We start from the raw sequence: 26,016 nt of genomic DNA, 5'->3' as shown, positions 1-26,016 counted from the left end.
ACTCACTCCCTCAAGAAGTTTTTCCTCATGTCCAACCTAACCCTCCCCTGGCACAACTCAAACCCATTTCCTCTCATCCTGTTTCTGGTTACTTGGGAAAAGTGACCAACACCAGCCTTACTCCAGCCTCCCCACAGGCAGGTGTAGAGAGCAGTAAGATCTCTCCTCAGCCTTCTCTTCTCCAGACTGAGCAACCCCAGCTCACTCAGCTGCTTCTCACTCAACCTCTCCTCAGCCTCACTGCTCTTCTGTGTGTGTAGCCTTGGTGGAGAAGGGGAGATGGAGGAAAAAGAAAAACAAAACCTGAAAGGGACTCTGCTCACTCAAGGGAGTTTTCTGCTGAATGACATAACCACTGCTGCCCTCAGCTTGGGCTATGCTCAGCCTGCCCAGCCAAATTAAGTAAACACAGAAAAGCTATTTTGGGGATGAAAAATGCCCTTCCAAACACAAGCAGCTCATTTGTGCCTCACATGCCAAGGAAGGAAATCATAGAGCAGCGCAGGGAGTACTGGAATCCCTACAGACTGAAGCTGTGTTAGCTTTAGAGTAGTTCCTGTCACCATTCAGTATCATACCCCCCAAGCAGATATTTTACCACAGGACCAGAAGCCTGGAGAGGGACTTTCGATGGAGAGAACTTTTGATGGAGAGGGACTTTTCCTGAGGGTGTCTAGGGACTGGACAAGGGGCAATGGTTTGAAGCTGAGGGAGAGCAGGGTTAGACCGGATCTGAGGAAGAAGTTGTTCAGTCCCAGGGTGGTGAGACTCTGGAATAGGCTGCTCAGGAAGGCTATGGTTGCCTTCTGCCTGGGGGTGTTGAAGGCCAGGTTGGATGAGACCTTGAGCATCTGACCCTCGTTGAGAGGTGTCCCTGCCCATGGTGGGGAGGTTAGAGTAGATCAGCTCTGAGGTCACTCTGAACCTGAGCCACTCTAGGATGATGATGAAGTCTACATTTGTTATGCCAGGCAGGGTAAAATTTCACTGGGACTCTAGGATCTGACCCACTTGCAAGTGACTCCACAGTTAAGAGTTACCATGCAGCTTGGGTTGGAAAGAAATGTTGCTGTCACCATCAGAAGCACTGGTTTGATGCATGATTCTTTCCCTCTGGACAGTGAGTTCAGGAGGAAAGGTGACAGCAGCTGGGGAAAGCTCCAGTCAGAAATCATAACAATATATCCAGTATTCACTGAGTGCTCCATGGAGCAGTGGAACATCTCCCTGTGAGGACAGGCTGAGAGAGCTGGGGCTCTTGAGCTTGGAGCAGAAGAGCCTGAGGGGTGCCCTCATTCCTGGTGATAAAGATGTGCAGGGTGGTGTGGGGAGGGTGGAGCCAGGCTCTGCTCAGGGATGTCCAAGGACAGGACAAGGGGCACTGGGGGCAAGCTGGAGCAGAGGAGGTGCCACAGGAACAGAAAGGAAAACTTCCCTGTGAGGGTGCCAGAGCCCTGGAGCAGGCTGCCCAGAGAGGCTGTGGAGTCTCCTTCTCTGGGAGACATTGCAAACCCAGCTGGATGTGTTCCTGTGTGACCTGCCCTGGGTGCTGCTGCTCTGGCAGGGGGGTTGGACTGGATGCTCTCCGTAGGTCCCTTCCACTCCTAACATTCTGTGGTTCTGTGCAAGTGACCACTGCACCAAGATGTTGGTGCTCTTTGCATGGTGCCCATTCAGACACATAGGGTGACAAAAGTGTGCAAAGCATGAGCAGGTTGCACCTGCTAAGCACTTTGAGTGTCAGCAAGAAACCTACCATTAAGAGGCAGCTGATGGCAGAGCAGGACATCTGCAGAGGGTCGCTGTTTGGAGCTGCTGCAAAAGAACGTGGACTGCTGCTGCCTCCTAGGGTATGTTGGCATGGCAGTGTCTGCGGCTTGCCAGATACCTGCACTCACGGAACCTTTCCATCTGCAGGACAGCTGACAGTGCACTTGCAGTGGCAGAGCTCAGGGTACTCTAGTTCTGAGCATTTCCTTGGACTTTCAGCTGCTTTGCTGCCTCACTTGGGCAGTGTGTAGCAAAAATAAGTCTCCTTCTCTGGAGACACTGCAACCCTTCCTTGATGTGCCCCTGTGTGACCTGCCCTGGGTGATCCTGCTCTGGCAGAGGAGTTGGACTGGATGCTCTCTGGAGGTCCCTTCCAACCCCTCACATTCTGTGATTCTGTGATTAGTGGAGTACTACACCTTCTGCAAGCCACTCTCCTTGCTTCTTACCAAAGCTAAGGTAGCTGGAAACTGATTTCAGGCTGCTATGCAACATTTGCCTGTGAGCCCCTGCCTCCAGTCACACCAGTGTGTTCCAGGGTGTCATGGCCAGCCTTTGCTGGGTGGTTTTGGTTCCATCAAAAGAGTTTCAGCCAACAGAGAGCAGAAAATCAACCAGATTGCAGCAATTGCCTGGTTACAGCAATCCTTGCCACTGCTACAAATGAGCTCAAGGTATTCGGGATGGATCGCACTCAAGAGGCAGTGCAGTCAGTGGGGAGCAGCCACTCAGTGGGGAGCAGCCACTGCCATCTGCATGCTCAGCTCTTGGGCTTTGGAATTATTGAATATCTGATTTATGGCAGTGAATTGTGTCCTGACAAACATTCCCTGTGCCAAACTCTGCTCCATCACCCATCAAACACCAGGTCCTGAGCCAGGGGAAAGCCTCCTGCTGAGTTCACTGAGTCTGGATCAAGCCTCTGGGTTTCAAGACTGGCAGATAATATTCCATTGCTGTCCAATTTTCCTGCTCTAATTTAGAAGAAGCTCAGATGTTTTCCATCAACATTTTTATCTTTGCTTCTTGTGAGAGAATCCTTACAGTGGGCCAGGTTATTGTGATAACCAGTGGGGGGTGACCCACACTGACACATCCATCTTCAAACAAAACTCAGCCTGAGGCAGATATCTGCCTAGGAGAATTGCAGCCCAGATGGCTGGAGTTTGGCAAAGATGTAAGCAGGTAAAACAGAGCTCTAGAGTGGAAAGTGGTGGACAACCTTCATGACAGGAGAGTGCTACCACGTACCACACATGATAAGGCTACATAACATGAACTAGGAGGGAGGAATTCAGGCAGGATTCTTTCAGCTATGCTTCAGAATTGATGGTGCCCCTGACTGGGCCTTGGTGAGGCCACAGCTTGAGCACTGGGTTCAGTTCTGGGTGCCACAGGACAGGAAAGACATTGAGGGGCTGGAGGGTGTCCAGAGAAGAGACAAGAGGCTAGAGAGGGGTTTGGAGGGTGTCATACAAGGAAAGGCTGAGGGAGCTGGGGTTGCTCAGTCTGGAGAAGAGAAGTCTGAGGAGAGACCTCATTGCTCTCTACAGCTGCCTGAAAGGACGCTGGAGTGAGGCTGGTGTTGGTCTCTTCTCCCAAGAAACCAGCGACAGGACGAGAGGAAATGGGTTTGAGTTGTGCCAGGGGAGGGTTAGATTGGATATGAGGAAAAACTTGAGTGAGAGAGTGGTGAGGGGTGGGAACAGGCTGCCCAGGGAGGTGGTGGAGTCACCATCCCTGGGAGGTGTTCAAGAAGCTGTAGATGTGGTGCCTTAGGAGATGGTTCAGTGCTCTTGGGTGCTGGGTTATGGTTGGACTGGATGATCTTAGAGGTCTTTTCAAAGCTTCATGATTCTGTGATTCTGTGAAATGCATTTTCTGTTTACAAGAGGAAATGGCAGTGCAGCTGGAACAGCTACTTTACAGAGCTATCAGCCTGGTTTAGTACCTGAAAAAATCCACCCAAATGCCTATTTCCAAAAAGCCTTCTGAGAAGTCTGATGCTATGGAAAGCCTCAGTCCTTATGGAGCTGGGGGCAACAGCCCACAAACATCTTAGTGCCAAAGTAGTTTTTTTGTTGGCAAATGCATTTGTTTGGTTTATTTCAGACTGATTCTTGAAACCCCCAAAATGCAGCAGACTCATTTTGCAACCAGCTCACTGTGCACCAGTTTTTCAGCTTTCCCCCTGTTTTTTCTTTTCAATTCAATGTAGCTCATTTCTGTCCATCACCCCACCCACAAATTAGGGGTTTATGAGGGAAATTCTGGCAGGGTTTTCACTATGGTGCTGCTTGCAGGCACTGCCATGATAAATAATTTACTATTTAATGACTCTTGATGTAATCACAGCAGGAGTCAGATTTACTACCAGCCAGCTCTCCATTGTTACCCAGCAGGAATGAGATGCTAGGGAAATGCCCCTCTGCTCTGATTCCATCTTGTTAGCCATCAACTTTAAAAGGAGTGTTCAGATTGGTAAAGAGAGAGCTGACCACCACCACCACCACCCACCCTCTGCAGCTGTTTATGTTGGACAAGGCTTTTGTCCTGGCTTGCATTACTCAGACGGCTCAGGCTCAGAAGGGTTCTGCTTTGCTTCCCTGCTTTCTCTTTAGCATCACAGTATCACAGTACCACTAAGGTTGGAAGAGACCTCAAAGATCAAGTCCAGCCTGTCACCACAGACCTCATGACTAAATCATGGCACCAAGTGCCACATCCAATCCCCTCTTGAACACCTCCAGGGACGGTGACTCCACCACCTCCCTGGGCAGCACATTCCAATGGCAAACGACTCTCTCCAGGAAGAACTTTCTCCTCACCTCCAGCCTAAACTTCCCCTGGTGCAGCTTGAGACTGTGTCCTCTTGTTCTGGAGCTGGTTGCTTGAGAGAAGAGACCAACTCCCTGCTGGCTACAACCACCTTCAAGGTAGTTGCAGAGAGCAATGAGGTCACCCCTGAGCCTCCTCTTCTCCAGGCTGAACACTCCCAGCTCCCTCAGCCTCTCCTCACAGGGCAAGTGTCCCTGCCCCCTGCCTTTTTTTTTGTTTTTAAATGCTACCAAATGGGTGCTTTTGGCTGCCAGCATCACCATCACCACGTGGTGCCTCTGAGTATGGAAAGAGTTATGGCAATATGGAGGTAAATAATAGCTGCAAATCCCACATAAAGCAGGCTGCCATCTAATTATAAAAATACCTAATAGCTTGCTTTTTTTCCCCTTCCCCCCCAAGACAACACAGCTGTCTCTTCTAAGCTTTCACTTGCAGATTCTTTTCTCTCCTGGTTCGGTTTATAGGTTGCTGTGCAGTTCGACGCAGCACACCAGGAGCTGTGTTTCTAATTTTGCAAAGGAAAAGCCAGCAGGGACGCTCAGCTCCTCGGCAAGAAGCATCACTTTCCAACGCTGAGGAGAAACTAAGGCCAGCTCTAGAACGTCATCTTGGAAGCAGTCTCCCTCCTTCCTGAGTTTCAAAAGAGTCTGTTGATGGCTGCACACCACAGTTTCAGATGAAACCCTGCCACGGAACTAAAGCAGGGGTTGGCCAAGTGGCACACATCACACGTTGGGAAAGAAACCTCATTCCTTCCGTGAGCATCTCAGTGCTGCCATGGAAAGGACCACACTGGTTTATTCCTCTGGCCACCACAAGATCAGATTTTTTGGTACCCTCCTGGGAGCAAAGCAGGTTGACAAGCACAGTGGTGAAGCTACGCTAGGCAGTGCAGGCAGGCTAGGGAAAGGAGCAAAGCCTTACCCAGTAGTGGGGTTGCCAGGAAGGGTTTGTGTGTTGTCTGGAAACTACAGCCAGGCTAGTTTGGGAACTGTATCACAGTACCACAGTATCACTAAGGTTGGAAGAGACCTCAAAGATCATCAAGTCCAACCTGTCACCACAGACCCCATGACTAAACCATGGCACCAAGTGCCATGTCCAATCCCCTCTTGAACCCCTCCAGGGACGGTGACTCCACCACCTCCCTGGGCAGCACATTCCAATGGTGAACAACTCTCTCATTGAAGAACTTTCTCCTCACCTACAGCCTAAACTTCCCCTGGCACAGCTTGAGTCACCTAAACTGCAGCTAAACTGTGTCCCCTAACTGCAGCCATGCTTTTTTATCCTTTTCTAGTCGGCTTTGCAGTGCTCAAAACAAAGTCATCCAAGTGCATGCTTCATGCTGGACCCACAGGGTGCTTGGTCCTACAGAAGCCTCTTCTCCCCTCTGCCTCTTTACTTCAAACTTCCACATGGAACTGGGATGGGCACAACAGAGAGGCTGCAGACAACGCTGCTCATGCCACATGAATGGAAGGTTGCTATCAGTGAATCTTGGAAACAGTTTTTTGCCTCAAGGCTTTTATCTATCACTAAGCAACCGCTTCAGAAATCTGTGCCTATGCCCTGCTCAACAGTAAATCCCACACTGAAACTCAAAGAGCAGCAAACCTCTCAAGGGAATGGAGTGCATCTTAACCAGCAGCCATGGACACTTCTCTCTCTTTCTCTAAATTGATAAAAGAGAGTAATTATGACTTTATGCAAAACACCCCACGGCTCTGAAGTGACTTCCATTCTGCCTCCCTTTTGGAGAAGCAGCTAAACCAAAATGAAGTGTAAGATGTTGGTGGGAAAGCTCAGCCTGGGCTGGAGGTGCACCAGGAGCTCCTTGGTACAGATTTTTAAGCACATGAAGCTGTATTTTTATCCAGCCTGCAGCACCTGGCCTTTGCCCAAATATCTGCCCTTTTACCAGGTGTGGCACTCGGCTGCGAGGCTGCCACCGCTCTGCCACCTGACTGAACGGCAAAAGGGAAGAGGCAGATCCCAAAGGTTTTCTAGTTCCAAGGGGAAGATCATTTTTGTCCCCACCAGCTGGAGCCTGGTGTCAGACATGTCCTTGCTTCATTTATTCTCCTCCAGAACCCAGAATACAGAATTAACCAGGTTGAAAAAGACCTTCGAGATCCTCAAGTCCAACCTATCACCCAACACCATCTAATCAACTAAACCATGGCACCAAGTGCCTCATCCAGTCTCTTCTTAAACACTTCCAGGGATGATGACTCCACCACCTCCCCAGGCAGCCCATTCCAATGGACAATCTCTCTTTCTGTGAAGAACCTCTTCCTAACATCCAGCCTAAACCTCCCCTGGAGCAACTTGAGACTGTGTCCTCTTGTTCTGGTGCTGGTTGCCTGGGAGAAGAGACCAACCCCCACCTTGCTACAACCTCCTTTCAGGTAGTTGTAGACAGCAATAAGGTCTCCCCTGAGCCTCCTCTTCTCCAGGCTAAACACCCCCAGCTCCCTCAGTCTCTCCTCATAGGGCTTGTGCTCCAGACCCCTCCCCAGCTTTGTTGCCCTTCTCTGGACATGTTCCAGCATCTCAACATCTTTCTTAAACTGAGGGGCCCAGAACTGGACTTAGTACTCAAGGTGTGGTCTAACCAGTGCTGAGTACAGGGCACAATGACTTCCCTGCTCCTGCTGGCCACACTATTCCTGATCCAGGCCAGGATGGCATTGGCCTTCTTGGCCACCTGGGCACACTGCTGGCTCATGTTCAGCCTACTGTCAATTCCAGCTTGTCAGCCTACTGACACCCCCAGCTTGTCCTTCCTGACTCCAATATTGTGTCACATTTAGGCAGAGAGCAGCTACTATACAGGGAACTGTGAAAGCAGGAGAGCCCAGGAGGCATGGGAAAATAGTTTAGGGGAAGCTGTTTTACAGCAGGATGTGGTCATTTCCATTGTCCCATTACAAGAGAGATATCTGGGAAGCTTCACTTTGTTTTCCCTATATAAACATATGTATTTTAGCCTGATGTGCCCAAAAGATGCAAATACAGAAAATAACAACCCCAACCCCACACCACCAAAACCAACACTCCAGATGTTTGCTCTTTTTGTACATTGCAACTACTTCTTTTGCATGAATAGGAGAGCAGAGCCCTGTACATGCAGAAGAAGGTTCATTGGTATTGAAAGAACAAACACCCTGGGTTCCCTTACTCTTTGGTCTTCTATTTCACATTTCTAGCTTGGTCTGGGGGACAGGGGTATGCTGGAGAGAGTCTGATGGAGGGCTACCAGAATGAAGGGACTGGAGAAATGCCTTATGAGGAGAGGCTGAGAGCCCTGGGGCTGTGTAGTTTGGAGAAGAGAAGACTGAGAGGAGATTTAATAAATGTCTATAAATATCTGAGGGCTGGGTGTCAAGAGGGAGGGGACAGGCTCTGCTCACTTGCACCCTGGGGTAGGACAAGGGGCAATGGATAGAAACTCCAGCACAGGAGGTTCCACCTCTATGCGAGGGTCCCAGAGCACTGGAACAAGCTGCCCAGAGAGTTTGTGGAGTCTCCTTCTCTGGAGACTTTCAAGATCTGTCTGGATATGCTCCTGTGTGGTCTGTGCTAGATTCCATGGTCCTGCTCTGGCAGGGGGGGTTGGACTAGATGATCTTTTCAAGCCCCTGGCAATCCCTAACATCCTGTGATCCTGAGAACAAAAGAGAAGCTGCCATGACTGAACGTTTTTATACAGTCATCTTAGGAGAACCCTTTGCCATATTTTGCTCCTGTTGTGTTTGTTTTCTCCAAAACAATGGGAGATAGGAATCACCAGTTCCCACACAGCATTCAGGCAGCTGAAGCACCATGCTTTGATTCTTCAGACAAAACAGCAGCTGAGACTTGCCCACACTCAATGATTTGAGCTTGTGCCAACTGTATTTAGAATAGAATAGAATAGAATAGAATAGAATAGAATAGAATAGAATAGAATAGAATAGACCAGACCAGGTTGGAAGAGACCTTCAAGATCATCGTGTCCAACCTATCATCCAACACCACCTAATCAACTAAACCATGCAACCAAACACCCTATCAAGTCTCCTCCTGAACACCTCCAGTGATGGTGACTCCACCACCTCCTCGGGCAGCCCATTCCAATGGGCAATCACTCTCTCTGTGTAGAACTTCCTCCTAACCTCCAGCCTAGATCTATATAAGATGGCCCCATACCATCAGGGTTTTTTTAACTTGCATGACTGTTGCCCTGAGAATGCCATCATGAAATCCTGCTACAGACTGGGTACCACGTGGCTTACAACAGACAGAACACGGCAAGAGGAAATTGTGTGGCTTCATCCCCTCTGAGTACTGGCAGTGAGGCAGCACTGATGCAAAGATAAGCTTTGTGAATCAGCTGGAGTTCCATTTTGCAGCAGGTTTAAGCTGGAAAGGCAGAGCATAGGCAGCCATCTGCATCAGAGAGCAGTGACTGCAGCACTTACTGCACCCACCGGCACCTCCTGTTCTATCGCTCTGCTCACACCACACTACCTGGGCAGGACTCTAATGAAAGCTTTGAAATAAAGAGCTATCAAATCCACAGCACATGCTGAAGCTCAACCAGTGCCAGACACACTAACAGCTATCTACCTCTCTGCTTCATAAACATGGATGAGTAAGGAGACCATAAAGTCAACAGTGTGAGCTTGCCACACAGAAGGTCAGGCACATCCTGGACTGCATCAAGAGCAGCAGATGGAGAGAGGGGATCCTGCCCTCTGCTCTGCTCCGCTGACACCTCACCTGCTGTGCTGTGTGCAGCTCTGGACACAGCTGGGTCTGTCACACAAAGGCCATGGACTTGATGGAGCGGGTCCAGAGAAGGCCACCAAAATGATCTGGAATAGCTCTGCTATGAGGACAGGCTGAGGGAGCTGTGGTTGTTTAGCTTGGAGAAGAGAAGACTCCAGGGAGCCCTGAGAGCAGCCTGCCAGTACCTGACGGGGGCTACAAGAAGGCTGCAGAGGGACTGTTTGCAAAGGCCTGCAGGGCAGGACAAGGGGCAATGGTTTGAAATGAGAACAGAGCAGATTTAGATTGGACGTGAGGAACAAGATCCGCACCATGAGGGAGCTGGAAGACTGCAACAGGTTGTCCAGGGAGGTAGTTGAGGCCCCATCCCTGGAGATATTCAAGGTGAGGCTGGACAAGGCTCTGAGCAACCTGGTGTCCCTGCTGCATGCAGGGGGGTTTGACTGAATGAGCTTTGGAGGTCCCTTCCAACCCAAACCATTCTGTGATTCATGAACAACTGCTTCTAGAAGCATTTACAAGACTAGCAACATTTCTCACCCACAGTAACCTAGGTCTTATCAGACAGACTTTCATTACTAACCTTTCAAGTCTGCACTGTGGCTGTCTCTGTATCTGCATCTTCAAGAAATCAGAATGCAGTAGTGGTGTGAATCTAAAGGATGTACAGAGGCCAGGCAGGAACAGGTCTGTTCTGAAGTGAATTAAGGGACTTGAAACAAAACTCATTTTCACTTTGATGAATTGAGGTATTTGAAACAAAAGGCATTTTCACTTCTTTGAATGGACAATCCACTTGAAAAGTTCTCTCTCATGATTTGTATTTATCTATGAAGTTGATTCTCTGACACTGTCCAGGAAAGTTAAAAGTCAGCCAAAATCTGTCCTTTGCCATCACGGGGTCACCTGTTTCCAGTGTTGTCCTAGCAATGGTCATCAGATATGAGGCGAGAAAGGGAGGAATTATATCGGTTTCATTTCAATTTCTGTCTTTTGGCAAGAGGCAGAGTTTTGAAGAACAATGAAAAGCTTCCTTCCTGTTTCCTCCTTGCCTCACTCCCCCAGAAAAAAGTGAAAACAAAATTTGCATGAAAATTTGAGTAAGACATGGATGAAAGGGGCAATGAATATGTTAAACTCAAACAGGCTTTTGTCTCAGCTGTTACATCCTACCACGTACCAAAGCTGCTGCCATGCTGCTGCCCACAGAAGGCATCACTGCTCTAGGGACACCAGCTTTTAGGGTTGGGTAATAGAAATGACCGAAAAATAGCTTCCTAGGGTTAAGCAAGCTTGGAATTGAGAAAAGCTCTTGAGGATGTTTCAGGAGGAGACTTGATAGGGTGCTTGGTTGCATGGTTTAGTCGATTAGGTGGTGTTGGATGATAGGTTGGACGCGATGATCTTGAAGGTCTCTTCCAACCTATTCTATTCTATTCTATTCTATTCTATTCTATTCTATTCTATTCTATTCTATTCTATTCTATTCTATTCTATTCTATTCTATTCTATTCTATTCTATTCTATGCTGTGCTATGCTATTCCATTCCATTCCATTCCATTCTAAGAGGTGTAAACCAATAGAGCCTTACTGAGCTTTGGCCCTTGGACATACTTCTGAGTAAGTCTAAATAGTTACAAAGATGGACATATATTTGGAGAGAAGACAGGGAAGGAAGGGCAGAATCAAGGCAAAGATGACTGCACAGGAGGAAAAAACCAGCAATAAAGAACCTCACAATCATTAGTGGATGTATCAACTGTAGCTATTTACAAAGCCTCCTGGCTACTCCTTTTTCAGTTTCACTCAGTAATTCCAGCATGGCAAACACCTTGTCAGCTGCCAGGCCTCGTGCACAGGCTGTGTGATTTGGCTCCTACATGACAGTAATCCCTTCAAAACCCGAATATCACGTCCAGGCGGCAGGCAAAGGGTTAATTCTGAACAACAGCCACGGGATACTTCATCAAGCCCCTTGCAAAAATGAGGATATTATTCTTTATTATGGTGCCCTGTAATTCTAAAGTAAATCATGCCAAGATATTATCTTGCATGGCTGTAGATCAGATATCATTACACAGGAGGGAAAAAAAAGCTTTCAGGCACTTACCTTATCCTCCAGCCGGATCAGTCTGGCTCCTACAGTGCAGTATCCTTTGTCTGTCCCTTTTTCTAAATAAAGAATAATAAAAATAGGACATTCACTGGCTGTGTAATAAGCTAAGAGTTTTATTTACAGTATTTAAAGAAGAAAAAAAAAAAACAGAAAGAGAAGCTGCTAATAAGAGGGGAGGATAAACAACATGAACACAGCAATAAAGAACTTGTCCATGGGGTACAGAGTGAAAGAGGGGGAGGTTGGAGAAAAAGGAATGAGTTTGTCTAACTGACAAGACTGCAGGCTAAAGGGCAACCTGGTCCTTGGTTAGAGGTGGTCTGTGGACATAAACACAGTGTCTGAGGTACCATAGAATCATAGACTGGTTTGGGTTGGAAGGGACCTCCAAAGGTCACTGCAGACTGCAGGGACGTCCTCCACTAGATCAGGCTGCTCAGAGCCAGGTCCAGCCTCACCTTGAAGATCTCCAAGGGGCCTCAACTACCTCCCTGGGCAACCTGCTGCAGTGTTCCACCACCCTCATGGTGCAGAACTTTTTCCTCACATCCAATCTAAATCTGCTCTAACTTCAAACCATTGCCCCTCATCCTGTCCCTGCAGGCCTTTGCAAACAGTCCCTCTGCAGCCTTCCTGCAGCCCCCTTCAGGTACTGGAACACCCTTGATCTTCCCCTGAGCTTTACAAAGCTGAATCCACAGGTTGTTCAGAAATGAAGAAGTCCTTTATGTAGAACCACCAGATCTTCTAAGCCCAGTGCAAAGGATTCAGAAAGAACAGTTCTGTGGAAAAGCTTGCAGCACTGCATTTCTAACTCCTTCTGCACTGACATGTTTTTGACATTGACTCTTTACTTCCATTTGCTCTGCTACCACCTGAATGCAAGGATATTATGTTTCCACAAGCATTTTGGGGCTTATTCACAAGATGATGTATTCATGAATGATTGGCTGGATTAGGATCACAGAATCATATGGAACCACAGAATATTAGGGGTTGGAAGGGACATCCAGAGATCATCCAGTCCAACTCCCCTGCCAGGGCAGCAGCACCCAGGGCAGGTCACACAGGAACACATCCAGCTGGGTTTGCAATGTCTCCTAGAGAAGGAGACTCCACAACCTCCCTGGGCAGCCTGCTCCAGGGCTCTGGTACCCTCACAGGGAAAAAGTTTTCCCTTCTGTTCCTGTGGCACCTCCTCTGCTCCAGCTTGCCCCCTGTGCCCTTTGTCCTGTCCTTGAACATCCCTGAGCAGAGACTGGTTCCATCCTCCCCACACTGCCCTGCACATCTTTATCACCAGGAATGAGGGCACCCTTCAGGCTCCTCTGCTCCAAGCTCAAGAGCCCCAGCTCCCTCAGCCTGTCCTCACAGGGAGATGTTCCACTGGCTCCAGCAGCTTTCTGGCTGTGTGCTGGACTCTCCCAAGCAGTTCCCTGAGGTCCCTCTTGAGCTGAGCAGCCCAGAACTGGACACAACATTCCAGATGCAGCCTCAGCAGGCTGTGGGTATTTTCACAAAGGTATGGAGTTAATAAGTTTTCACTGTACCTGAGAGGAACAGGCCTGGCTTTCCCAAGGAATGGTCCAGTCTGAAAAGCAAACAGAGAATTACCAGCAGTGCAATTACCAAGCAACTTAAATTCTCTTGCTAGGAAAACAGAGCAGCACAATTTACATGAGAATTTACAGTGGCTTTAAAGCTAAAGCAAAGGAAGTCAAACCAGGAGCCTAGGAGGACTTTGCAGTGAGCTGTTTAGCTCTTTGGTGGGTTTGGGGTTGTTTTTTTTTGCAAACCCAAACCATACTATGATTATTATTTTCATAAGCACTAACATTTTATTTCTGAGACTTTCATGTTGTAACTAAAATACAGCTCTTCTGTGACACTTTAATCTAATAACAAAGCCTCTGCAAACAGAATGGCTTCATAGCAACGTTTGGAAACCTTCCTTGCACGCCATGCAGGTGGAGTTAATATCTACAGTGTTGACACAGGAGATTCCAGGAGGTTTTGTTTTGGTTTTTGTTTCATTTAAGGGCCAGAGGAGTTCATTCTGCTCTCCCAGCCCACAGTTATTAATTTGTAAAGAGAAGAGCTCTCTGTGCTGAAACAGAAGAGAGTAGGTTTGTGGCAAAATGTTTCAGCTGCTACCCCTAAACTCGGAGGAAGCCTGTGCAGGGAGGAATGTGGGAAGGGGAGAATCCCCGATAAAAGAGGGAGCACAAACAGACCAGACTGCTCTCAGTCGTGGTGATTGCTGGAGAGGGGACAGGGAAGTAAATCATTGTTTGAGAAGTCTTTCTTTCATAAGGAGAGAGCAGAAAAGCCCACTTCACAAGAGAAACCTCACACAGCATGCACCTTCATTTCTTTCATTGTCACTTGGAGGAGGAGGGGAGGAGAATAAAGGATAATTGTAAACTTGGTCATCCGAAGGGTTAAAACCGACTCCAAGTTAAACCCTCTGGATATTGTGCTCCCTGTTGTGCTTGCAATTTCGGACAATTACTGTTCACTAAGAACAAATCTTTCCCAAAGCCAGCCGGCACCAGAGAAACAAACCTCTCTCTCCTGCAGCAGACAGACAGGGCCCTACCTTCTCTGAAGCTCTTTCACCCGGAGCATCATGTTGAGGTGTCCCTGGGAGTACTGCTCGATGACATCGCGCACGTCGCAGGGCTTGCGAGCTTGCTGCAGAAGGAATCACCCAGGAGAGGGAAGGTAAGTGCCAGGTAGACTTCAGCTGCGCTTCGGACAGCCCTGCTCTCTGGTTTGATCTTCTACAGGTTATTTACTGCTCATTTCACAATGGTTGGTGCATTGAATAAAAGAAATATGTGGGCATCTGAGGGGTGGTGTCAAGGTGAAGGTGCCAGGTGCTTTGTGGTGGTGTCCAGGGATCAGACAAGGAACAGCAGGCACAAGTTGGAACACAGGAGGGTCAACCTCAACACAGGAGACACTTCTTTGTGGTGAGGGTGCCAGAGCCCTGGAGCAGGCTGCCCAGAGAGGTTGTGGAGTCTCCTTCTCTGGAGACATTGCAAACCCACCTGGATGTGTTCCTGTGTGACCTGTCCTGGGTGTTCCCGCTCTGGCAGGGTGGGTTGGACTGGATGATCTCTGGAGGTCCCTTCCAACCCCTGGCATTGTGTGACTCTGTGATTGTAGGAGTGCATATCTGTTGTAGAGATGAAGCCAAATGACTCCCATTACTGTCAGCTGGAGTCATGTTCCTTCATACTGCACAAACTATCAGACTGTTGCAGAGTATTTAAAACCACAAACCCGAGGCATCTGATTTATCTACAGCCAAGAGATATGATTCATTTAAACCCAAGATAGATTACTTATTTTAACCCAAGATAGATGTCTTATTTTAAAACCAAGATAGATGATTTATCTAAAGGCAAGATATATGACTTATTTAAGCCCAAGCTGTGTGATTTATCTGAGCCCAAATTACGTAATTCATCTAAGACTATCATGTGCACTATCTCTTGGCTCCTTCCAGACCCATGTTAATCACAATGTCAGGGCTCTGAACTACAGAGATAAGCACAGCTCCTAACATTTAGACCCAAAATTCAATACCTCTAAAGACTAAAGATGCCTGGTGACAGAAATGTCTTTGCTTAACTAACTGGTAAGGGCAGATGCTTTGCATAAGCCTGAAGACTCCTGCATGGAGGTTTTAATTTGGGCATCTGTGCTGTAATGATGCTTAGAGGGTCAGATAAAAAGGGTGCAATTCAAATTAATAAAAAGGGGCAGATAAAAAGAATGCAAGAGAGCTATACCCCTGCCACCTGCCCAGCTTTCCTGCCATTCTGATGAGAATCTAGATGCTTCTGCCAAGCTCTGCTCTCTTGCTCTAACTCCTAAGGCAGAGCTTTGAAACCAGAGCAGAGAATTTGCATCAAGGGATATGCTGATGGGTAGTGCAGCTCAGTAACATCTTATCAAGTGAAATTAATGTGTGTGGGGGAATCAAGGGAAATTTTGTCCTTTTTACACCACCACCTTTTTGCAGAGCCACACCAAAGCCTATGAGAAATGTGGGGTGAGATGGCTCCTTTTTGGCTCTGGCTCAAGAAAAGAGGAAAACTAAAAGGAAGGTAAACTGCAAATCTAGGAACTTGAAAATACTGAAAACAGCTCAGTCATGTTGTCTGTTTCCACTCTGCCACAGCTCCAGCCAGAGTCATTAGCATGCACCACTGCACACATGCATTGAGCACCTACAGCATGTGCTGCAGTCACGCTTGGAAGGCATCCACAGGATCCTAGAAATTTCAAATGAAAGCGTGGAGCTGGAATGGAAACAAATCCTGAGAAGTGAATGAAGAAGCAAAATGAATAAAAAGCTCTTCTGACCAAATGCCATCAGCCTTTACCTGGGTTATTACTGCCAGAGGAGTTCCTGGCTCTGTGAGCGTGCATTTGTGAGATGCTCTGCGGGGGAGGCAGGTTTCAGCTTTCAGTTTATTGCCTTCCCCAGCTTCACGTTTTGCAGACGCTGACGCATCACTATTTCTGGCCAGGAAAGCAGCCTATTGTCTTCAACCAGGGAAGCAGTGCCAGCATCAGTCTTTAGATGGCCTAGCAGGGGTGCTTTGAGAGCAGTTTGGCTAAATCCTCTGTCCTGTCCTTTGGACACTATTTAAACGCTGCATGGTGCACAGCCTAGAGAGGTTGGGGATTTTTGTCTGCCTCTCCCCCTTCTCCCCCATGGGCTACTATGTGCATAATTAATTCTGCTCATTCCAAGTGAAATTGCTTCTCCCCCTCCAAAGAATTTCTCTGTCTGGTATCCCTTTTATCATCAGTTCTGACTCCTATGGCTGCAAAGTACAGTTTAGTGCAGGCTGCCTGAACCCTCTCTAAAGACCCTTCACTGTTTTTCTCTCCTCTTTTCCTACAGATCTTTAAATCTGAGCATCATAAATCCTGCCAAACGTTGGCACAATCTCCTGTCATGTTTTGTATAGGGAAATGTTAGTACAATGCAAGTTAAGGTGGGAGGTAATGGGCTTCCAGAGAAGTTTGATAAATGTAGAACATAACTACTTTACTTTCATTCTGTCCATTTCTTTCATCCTGGCCATTTGACTTCAATTTTCTACATTCAGTGTTTCCAGACCTTTACTATAAAACTTGAAATAACATTAGAATCATTACAGAGCCATAGAATGGCTCACATTGGAAGGGACCTCAGAGCTCGTCCACTCCAACCTCCCCACCACAGGCAGGGACACCTCTCAACTAGACTCAGCTGCTCAAGGCCTCATCCAACCTGGCCTTCAACACCTCCAGGCAGGAGGCAACCACAGCCTCCCTGGGCAGCCTATTCCAGATTCACCACCCTCTTACTGAAGAACTTCTTCCTCAGATCCAGTCTAACCCTGCTCTCCCTCAGCTTCAGAACATTCCCCCTTGTCCTGTCTCTAGACATCCTTAGGAAAAGTCCCTCTCTGGCAGCAAACCCTTTGGACAAAAAAAGGCTGGACCTTCAGATGGAATTTGCAGGGTCTTTGAAAATCAGGCCAGAAGTTAATTATTCATTGCCATGGCATCACTGGCACAGGACTGATGAGAATGATGACAACAGAACCACATTCCAAAGTAGTTTTGTCATAACAGAAGAAGTTAGATTTTCCAAAGCAGCACATTTGGTTTGAGCACTCTATAACCTGCCTGAGAAATTTCATAGTATCATAGTATCAGTCAAGGTTGGAAGGGACCACAAGGATCATTGGAAGGGACCACAAGGATCATCTAGTTCCAACCCCCCTGCCATGGGCAGGGACACCCCACACTAGATCAGGCTGGCCAGGGCCTCATCCAGCCTGGGCTTAAACACCTCCAGGGACGAGGCCTCAACCACCTCCCTGGACAACCCATTCCAGGCCTTCACCACTCTCATGCTGAAGAACTTCCTCCTCACCTCCAGCCTGAATCTCCCCACCTCCAGCTTCATTCCATTCCCCCTAGTCCTATCACTACCTGAGATCCTGAGAAGTCCCTCCCCAGCCTTCTTGTAGGCCCCCTTGAGATACTGGAAGGCCACAATTAGGTCACCTTGGAGCCTTCTCTTCTCCAGACTGAACAGCCCCAACTCCTTCAGTCTGTCCTCATAGGAGAGGACATTAAAGAGTCATTAAAGACTTCACAAAGACACAAATTTCCAGAGGGCAGATGCTCCAGGGTTTTACAAAATATGGCCTCTCTGGGACATTCTGGGGAGCAAATTTGGAAGTGTAGGCCACAAATGTGAAAGCAACTTTACACAGCAAAGAATTCATCTGTCAGGTCTGTTGATCTGTCAGCCACACACAGCACACCTGGAGCTGAACATTCTCTAACGAGTTGACAGACGGTCAGCACAAACCACCAATAATGGTCTCTTAGCAGACACTCCAACAGTCACAGAATGTTAGGGGTTGGAAGGGACCTCCAGACATCATCCAGTCCAAGCCCCCTGCCAGAGCAGGATCACCCAGGGCAGGTCACACAGGAACACATCCAGGAGGGTTTGCAATGTCTCCCAGAGAAGGAGACTCCACAACCTCCCTGGGCAGCCTGCTCCAGGGCTCTGGCACCCTCTCAGGGAAAAAGTTTTCCCTTCTGCTCCTGTGGCACCTCCTCTGCTCCAGCTTGCCCCCAATGCCCTTTGTCCTGTCCTTGGACATCCCTGAGCAGAGCCTGGCTCCATCCTCCCCACACTGCCCTGCACATCTTTCTTTATCACCAGGAATGAGGGCACCCCTCAGGCTCCTCTGCTCCAAGCTCAAGAGCCCCAGCTCCCTCAGCCTGTCCTCACAGGGAGATGTTCCACTGGCTCCAGCAGCTTTGTGGCTGTGTGCTGGACTCTTTCAAGCTGTTCCCTAAGGTCCTTCTTGAATTGAGGGGCCCAGAACTGGACACAATAGTCCAGATTCAGCCTCACCAAGGCAGAGTAGAGCGGGCAGGAGGACCTCTTGTCCTGCTCACCACACCCCTTCTAATCCCGCCCAGGTCTGTAAGGTAAAACAAACAAAAAACCAGAACCCAAACAAACCCAATGCAGTAAAACAATGAGACAGAACCATGCTGACTGCACAGACTCAGAAAGTTTTACATATCCATGGACAGTTCGGAGTTCTGCCCACAGGATGAAAACCTCCGCATAAGGCCAGTATGAGACCGAGAGCCTAAACAGTGCCTTTGACTGACTCCAACCTCATGCACGAAGAGCAGGTCCCTTCCAGAGCACTTCTAGCATCCTATGGTTAAGCTCAGGAGCTGTAGTCATGGTTATTGGTGCTGCTTACCTGAAACTTTCTTCTGGCTACACAATACTGCATTCTCCTGATGACTTTCACAGCTGTTCCATGTGCTTCACTTAATCTGCCGAGAGAGACAAACACAGTCTTACGCCAGTGAGGGGACAACAAAACAGGAAAAGCATCTTCCTGGTAGATGTTGACTCTAAGCATTAGGAGCTACATTTTTTGCTTTATGTCAGCAATGTCAAACTGCAGCAGAACAGTGTCTCTGCACGTGGATCCTGTGCCTTACTCTCTTGTAACTCTTTTTTATCCTTAGAACTTTGTGGTCCTAAGGATAAAATACTGATGGGACATGGGAGCAGGTGAACAGAGATCATCCATGTAGAGATGTAGAGAGCAGTCCCCACTCTGATCCAACATTGAGTAACTCTCTGGGAACTCTTCTAGAGGGTGAGGGGAGGAGGGGCCTCTCTTTGCTGGCTGCCTCACCCTTGCCCTCTGCAGATTTTCCCTGTGCCCATGTGGCTGCAGGGCCCAGTGGGACAGCTGTGTGCCAAGGAAGCACCACAGCCCCAGCTCTGGTTCTCTGCGCATAGCTTGCTGTGAGGAGTCACTACTTTTAGCTCGAAACACTTGGATGCATTTAAGAGCTTTTATTTTTAGCTGCAGAAAGGTGGTGGCCTAAGCCAAAGAACTCAGCATTTTCAGTTGAAAGGAACTGAATCAGAGGAGGAGAGAGAGCTGATCAAATTCAAAGCAATGCTGGAAACTATCCACAGGGAATTTTTTTTCCCCTTTTATTTTTATACTCCACTCTGTTTGTAAAAAGCTTGGTTTGGCCCATGCAGACCTACTCTTTTCTTCTCCTGTTTTTTTGGAGTCTGATAACTTTCAGTTTAATGTGCTTTGAAATAGCCAAGGAATGTTTTAAGTGAGAAGCAGATACAAAACCATGCCCAAATACAGGGAAAAGGAGAGCCATTGGAGGCCATGCTGGGGCACAGCTCAGGCCTCCTAACAAGCCTGCTCCCAGTGGGATGCAGCTCTTAGTGCAGAAGCATTCTATAATGGTGGGAAGGACTTCATTCAGGCTGAGCTGTGGGATTGCTGCAGGTAGTGGAACAGGCACTCCAGGCTAGTGTTCCTTCTGTGTGTTCAGGTGTCATGAGTTAGAAGTTGCTCTGCTTTGAGCAGGAGCTGTACTGTGTCCAGTTCTGGGCCCCTCAGTTTAAGAAGGACATCGAGACACTTGAACATGTCCAGAGAAGGGCAATGAGGTTGGGGAGAGGCCTTGAGCACAGCCCTGTGAGAAGAGGCTGAGGGAGCTGGGGTTGTTTGGCCTGGAGAAGAGGAGGCTCAGGGGAGACCTCATTGCTCTCTACAACTACCTGATGGGAGGTTGTAGCCAGGAGGGGGTTGGTCTCTTCTCTCAAGCAACCAGCATCAGAACAAGAGGACACAGTCTCAAGCTGTGCCAGGGGAAGTTTAGGCTCAAGGTGAGGAGAAAGTTCTTCACTGAGGGAGTCGTTTGTCATTGGAATGTGCTGCCCAGGGAGGTGGTGGAGTCACCATCCCTGGAGGTGTTCAAGAGGGGATTGGACGTGGCACTTGGTGCCATGGTCTAGTCATGAGGTCTGTGGTGACAGGTTGGACTTGATGATCTTTGAGGTCTCTTCCAGCCTTGGTGATTCTGTGATTCTGTAACAGAAAGGCCACTTCAGCAAGGCCAGTCATAGCTCTTTGTTCCACTTTGAAGAACTGGCTTGAGAATAGTACTTGGACTGCTGCTGAGCTTCATTCACTCATTACACTTTAATTGCTGGGAAGAAAATGCACATGAAGCCACATGGACTCTGTTTTATTCCTGTAAGCCCTTCCTAGAGTAACACACAACAGTATCTGTTCTGGAGGTCACTTGACAGCAGTTTCTCAGCCAGCACAAACACTGACTAGGTCAGTGATGGAACCGAAATGTAAAGGAGCTATCTGAGAAGCTCAGCCTTCCATCTGCCATTTTGTTTTCCCATCACACTAGATGAGGAGCATTCACTTTCTGGCTCTGTTTCTGGGAAAGAAGTTAGATTCTCACTCATAATGTTAACTTTGCTCCTGTACAACTATTTCAACTGGGCTGACATTTTAATAGGTAGAACGTAACACAAGGCTTTCTGGCACCCAAAGTGTTGCCAGAATCAATGCAAACCAGGAAATAGAATAGAATAGAATAGAATAGAATAGAATAGAATAGAATAGAATAGAATAGAATAGAATAGAATAGACCAGGTTGAAAGAGACCTTCAAGATCATGGTGTCCAACCTAACATCCAACATCACCTAATCAACTAAACCATGGCACCAAGCACCCTATCAAGTCTCCTCCTGAACACCTCCAGTGATGGTGACTCCACCACCTCCCCAGGCAGCACATTCCAATGGGCAGCCACTCTCTCTGTGCAGAACTTCTTCCTAACCTCCAGCCTAAACCTCCCCTGGTGCAGCTTGAGACTGTGTCCTCTTGTTCTGGTGCTGGTTGCCTGGAAGAAGAGACCAACCCCCGCCTGTCTACAACCTCCCTTCAGGTAGTTGTAGAGAGCAATAAGGTCACCCCTGAGTCTCTTCCTCTCCAGGCTAAGCAACCCCAGCTCCCTCAGTCTCTCCTCATAGGGTACTTCCTGTCTCCAGACGCACACAGCGCAGGAGGCTTACTTGCAGAGGTGGGACTGCCCAGGGATGTGGTGGAGTCACCATCACTGGAGGTCTTTAAAACAAGATTGGATGTGGCACTTGGTGGCATGGTTTAGTGGTGGTGTTAGGTCATAGGCTGGACTTGAAGATCTCAGAATTCTTTTCCAGCCTCAATAATTCTGTGATTCTGTGTTTTCTTGATGCTGTCCATGAACAGAATAAACAGGTAGAGGGCTCCTGAAAATAATCAGAGGTAGATGTAACCTGCTGAAGGAGGAAGAAGACCCCTTGAACTTTGGGGTTGTTTTTCTCAGCCCTAGGCAGGTGTAATTTTCAGTTACAAGTTTGTTCTGTAATATTGAGAAATTGGGAGAAAAGCTCTGTGTTAGTTCCTTGCTAATTGAAATGCATAATTAAAATGAGTAATTAAGTTACTACATAATGCTCTTGTGTCTGGGAGCCCAACTGCCCCTGAACAACAATTCATCTGCTGAGCTGTCTCTGAGAACAAGAGTGACCACTTGATGCTTTGGTTACATCTTTCCCCTGGAGTTTACTGGCAGCAAAATAAAAGTGCCTGCTCTCTTTCCCTCCATTTCACTTCTTCCATTCTTCCTGCACTGTCAGAACAAACAGGATGATGTCACAGAGTTGTCTTTTCAGTGTGGAAATACAAACATGGAAGGATTTTTTTTCCTTCCTTCCTTCCTTCCTTTCCTTCCTTCTTTCCTTCCTTCCTTCCTTCCTTCCTTCCTTCCTTTCTCCCATCCTCCCTTCCTCCCTTCCTTTTTCCTTTTCTTTTCTTTCCCCTGAGGGAAAAAGCTTCTACAAATTGCCACAATAACCTCCTGTATCAGCACTGTGCCTTGACTGCTTCTGGTGCCAGGAGAGGTGAAATGCTCTTGTCTCCAGGCCACTTCTCATTGGCCTGGAATGATGCTAGACACAAACAGCTTCTTGGGAGGTGGACAAACACTGAGGCAACAAGGTGTTTTTACCCTACATATTACAACAGCTGCTGATGCTAGCAGGTAAAGGTATTTTTTCCACTTCCCTCTCCTCATGAGACCAATTGTCTTTGTCTTTACCTGTTTGCCTTTCAAAAAATGCCAGCTGAACTGAATCATAGAAGCACAGAATCATAGAATGGTTTGGGTTGGAAGGGACATCCAAAGCTCATCTAATCCAACCCCCTCTGCAGCAAGGAGGGGCAATGTCTTGCTAGGCACTGCAGAGACAGGGAGGGTTGAGCTGCTGGAAGAGAGGAAGGCCCTACAGAGAGATTTGGACAGGTTACATCCATGGGCTGAAGTCAGTGGTTTAACAAGCCAAGTGCTGGGTCCTGCACTTGGGTCACAACAACCCCAAGCAATGCTGCAGGCTTGAAGCAGAGTGGCTGGAAAGCAGCCTGGTGGAAAAGGATCTGGGGGTGCTGGTGGGTGGCTGAACATGAGCCAGCAGTGTCCAGCTGGCCAAGAAGGCCAAGGGCATCCTGGCCTGTACCAAACCAAATGAAGGGCAGTGATGGTGCTCCTGTACTGGGTGCTGGGCACAGGGTTCAGTTCTGGTTGCCACAAGACAGGAAAGATATTGAGGGGCTGGAAGGTGTCCAGAGAAGAGCAGTGAGGCTGGGGAGGGGTTTGGAGGGTGTCATACAAGGAGAGGCTGAAGGATCTGGGGTTGTTCAGTCTACAGAAGAGAAGGCTGAGGGGAGACCTCATTGCTCTCTACAGCTGCCTGCAATGAGGTTGGAGTGAGGCTGGTGCTGGGCTCTTCTCCCAAGGAACCAGCGACAGAATGAGAGGAAATGGGTTTGAGTTGTGCCAGGGGAGGGTCAGGTTGGACATGATGAAAAGTTTCTTGAGTGAGAGAGTGGTGAGGGGTTGGAACAGGCTGCCTAGGGAGGGGATGGATGTAGGTGTTCAAGAAGCTGTAGATGTGGTGCTTCAGGACATGGTTTAGTGGTTGTGGGAGTTGGGTTATGGTTGGACTGGCTGATCAAAAAAGGTCTTTTCCAGCCTTCATGATTCTGTGATTCTCTTCCTTGATCATGAGGCCCAAACAACCTCCCAGCAGCAGAGATGCCTTCACAGCGGTGCAGGGGGAACTGGAATGGTGCAGTGTTATGCAACAGTCTCTGGTTTGCTCTCTGTAGAAGACACCACAACCCAAATTAATGAACTTTGAGACTTCATTTTCCTCTTGACTGTGTTCAGCATTTCTGGAACAACGTGCTGTTGTTGATATCCACTGAGGACTGAGCACTGCATTTATGCCTCAATGATTTTCTGTCAGGAGAATATAATCCCTGCCAAAGACTGATTCTCTCAAATACCAGTTTGTTTGGGGTCATTAATCTTAATTCCTATCTTGCTTGAATAGCAACTGAGTAACAGTCAAGTCAGTTCCCTGGGGAACTGAGTAAAATGCTTCTTGTGGTTCTAAAACCCAAAATTCCAGTGTCTTTCAGCAGTACCTTTCCTTAGGGCTCTTCTGCTTGAGTAGTTACAGCAGGGGCTACAGAAACACAACTTCTGGGTTCTTGCATCAACAGATTTAAGCAGCCTCTGTCTCTCTGGGTGATGTTGTGCAAGTCCTTTTACCTTCCGGACTATTAAGTAAGTGCAAAACCTATCAAAGTCATGGAGGTGTCTTGAGGCTCACTTCAGAGGAGTTTAAGTGGTACCAAGTGAAGGAGTATGTATGTAGAGAACAACTCAGCAGCAGAAGGAGTAGTGGCAATAATTATATTTCTTTTGGTAATGATGATAAGGAACAAGGGAGCTTGATCTTCAGGCTTCGGTAAACTGCCCTGCCTCTGCCCCCTAAGCAGAAGCTGTTTCCCAAAGCACTCTTGCCTCTCCACCTTCACAACCTCTGCTCATCCTCTCCTGAGCACCTGAAATGATCTGTTTGGGAATGAGCTCCCCAGATACTCTGCAGTGCAAGATACAGCATCTGAATCCAGGACCATGAGGTCCTGAGTGTTACCTGATCAGAGCAGGGAACTGCATTTCACACAGCTGCCCTTGCCCTGAGCCAAAACCCTTGTGTAGAACAGAAGTGACTTTCCAGAAAGGCATCTGGCCCTGATATAAAGACCTTTACATGCTGTTAAAAAGTGCCTTATTTTTTATACAGATTTTTCAGTATTCAGCTTCTAGGCTCCTCTCTCCAACTGGAGTAGCAGCAATTTTTGCCTTTCTCCTAGGGACCTTCAGCAGTGCCAGATGCACTTCCTCTGGCCTGGCAGGGCGACCACATTCTGGTGTGCAGGGAAGAGAGATCACTGTTTTCTCTGAAGCTGCAAGGAGAGACTGAAATCCTAAACCACTTTTTACCATTATTTCTCTTCCCCTGTTTTAAGTCATGTTATCAGTAATTAGAGAGAGTCAAAATGGGAATGCTTAGACTGGCAGGAATGAAGAATGAATCTCAAGGTCTGCATGTGGAAGCATCAGAAAGGGAAAATCAGAACAAAAAATCCTGTGAGGATGGAAGGTTCTTGTGGGTCCTAGACCATACATATCACAGGGCAACTTTGGAAGCATCAGGTACAGTGAGGAACTGCCTCCACCCAGGCTGAGAAAAGACTCCATCCAGTGAGAAGTGATGGAGCAAAAATACCAAGCAGGGCTGTAGTGTTGGGACATCCTAGCAAGGAGACAGAGCACCATAAGCAAAACTATCACTGAATGCAGAACTTTTGCTGAGCTGATTGTTTCATTGCTCACCAAGAAACCCCTTCCTGCTCATATTGTTCATCAATCCTACTGCCAGCTTTCCCAGCAAGGAAGACCCACTTATCTCAAGTTTTAAGCTCCTCTCCCCAGAACTCAAGGATTCATGGAAAATAAAAGCAATGAGGACAGACTGAGAGAGTTTGGGCTATTCAGTCTGGAGAAGAGAAGGCTCTGAGGCCTTTCCCTCTTGTTCTACCGGTAACATAAGGCTCTTTAAGTCCCTGTCCCTGTGGGTGTTTCATTCCAGAGTGGAAGAGAATGAAATGGACTCTGGGTCTAGGCCTCCAAACACAGAAGATTCTGTGTTCTAATAGCAGGGCCTGCTTCTGGGGAGCAACATGCTCAGATCCCTTCAAACTGAAGAAAGGATTTAACCTAAACCTCGCACGATGTGGCTCCATCATGATATAAAAATGACAGGAGGACATCATCTTTTCTGGGACCTTCCTAATCCTAATCCTCTGCTACTTCTGCAGGTCTGCAGGAGACATGAACAGTTTTCTTTTTGAGTCAAAGACCTGGACAGACTGAGAGCTGCGCAAAGAGGAACCTAATGAGGTTCAACAAGGATAAGTGCATGTGGGAAGGAGTAATAAACTGCAGCAGTACAGGCTGGGAGGTGATCTGCTAGAGAGCAGCCCCATGGAAAAGGACCTGGGAGTCCTGGTGGACAAGTTCTGCATGGGACAGCAGTGTGCCCTTGGGGCCAAGAAGGCCAATGGGATCCTGGGGTGCATTAAGAGGAGTGTGTCCAGCAGAGCCAGGGAGGTTCTCCCCCTCTACTCTGCCCTGGTGAGACCTCACCTGGAATAT

General features: G+C 47.9%; 1 protein-coding gene across 1 annotated transcript in view; it reads right to left on the bottom strand.

Moving 5' to 3' along the window:
* The window catches only part of LOC104304516 (potassium voltage-gated channel subfamily KQT member 1), a 345,512-nt gene that overhangs the window by 165,673 nt on the left and 153,823 nt on the right, over positions 1-26,016 (bottom strand). Inside the window, exons 13-16 of the mRNA XM_054173923.1 lie at positions 18,818-18,893; positions 14,104-14,198; positions 13,055-13,095; positions 11,499-11,560 (exon numbers count right to left, since the gene is read on the bottom strand). Coding sequence (XP_054029898.1) covers positions 11,499-11,560; positions 13,055-13,095; positions 14,104-14,198; positions 18,818-18,893 — 274 coding nt within the window. The remainder of the gene's footprint in view (positions 1-11,498; positions 11,561-13,054; positions 13,096-14,103; positions 14,199-18,817; positions 18,894-26,016) is intronic.

Source organism: Dryobates pubescens, chromosome 27, assembly GCF_014839835.1.
Source record: "Dryobates pubescens isolate bDryPub1 chromosome 27, bDryPub1.pri, whole genome shotgun sequence".
Lineage (NCBI taxonomy): Eukaryota > Metazoa > Chordata > Aves > Piciformes > Picidae > Dryobates > Dryobates pubescens.
The sequence above is the reverse complement of the archived record's forward strand: the minus strand, read 5'-3'. Positions and strand labels throughout refer to the sequence as shown.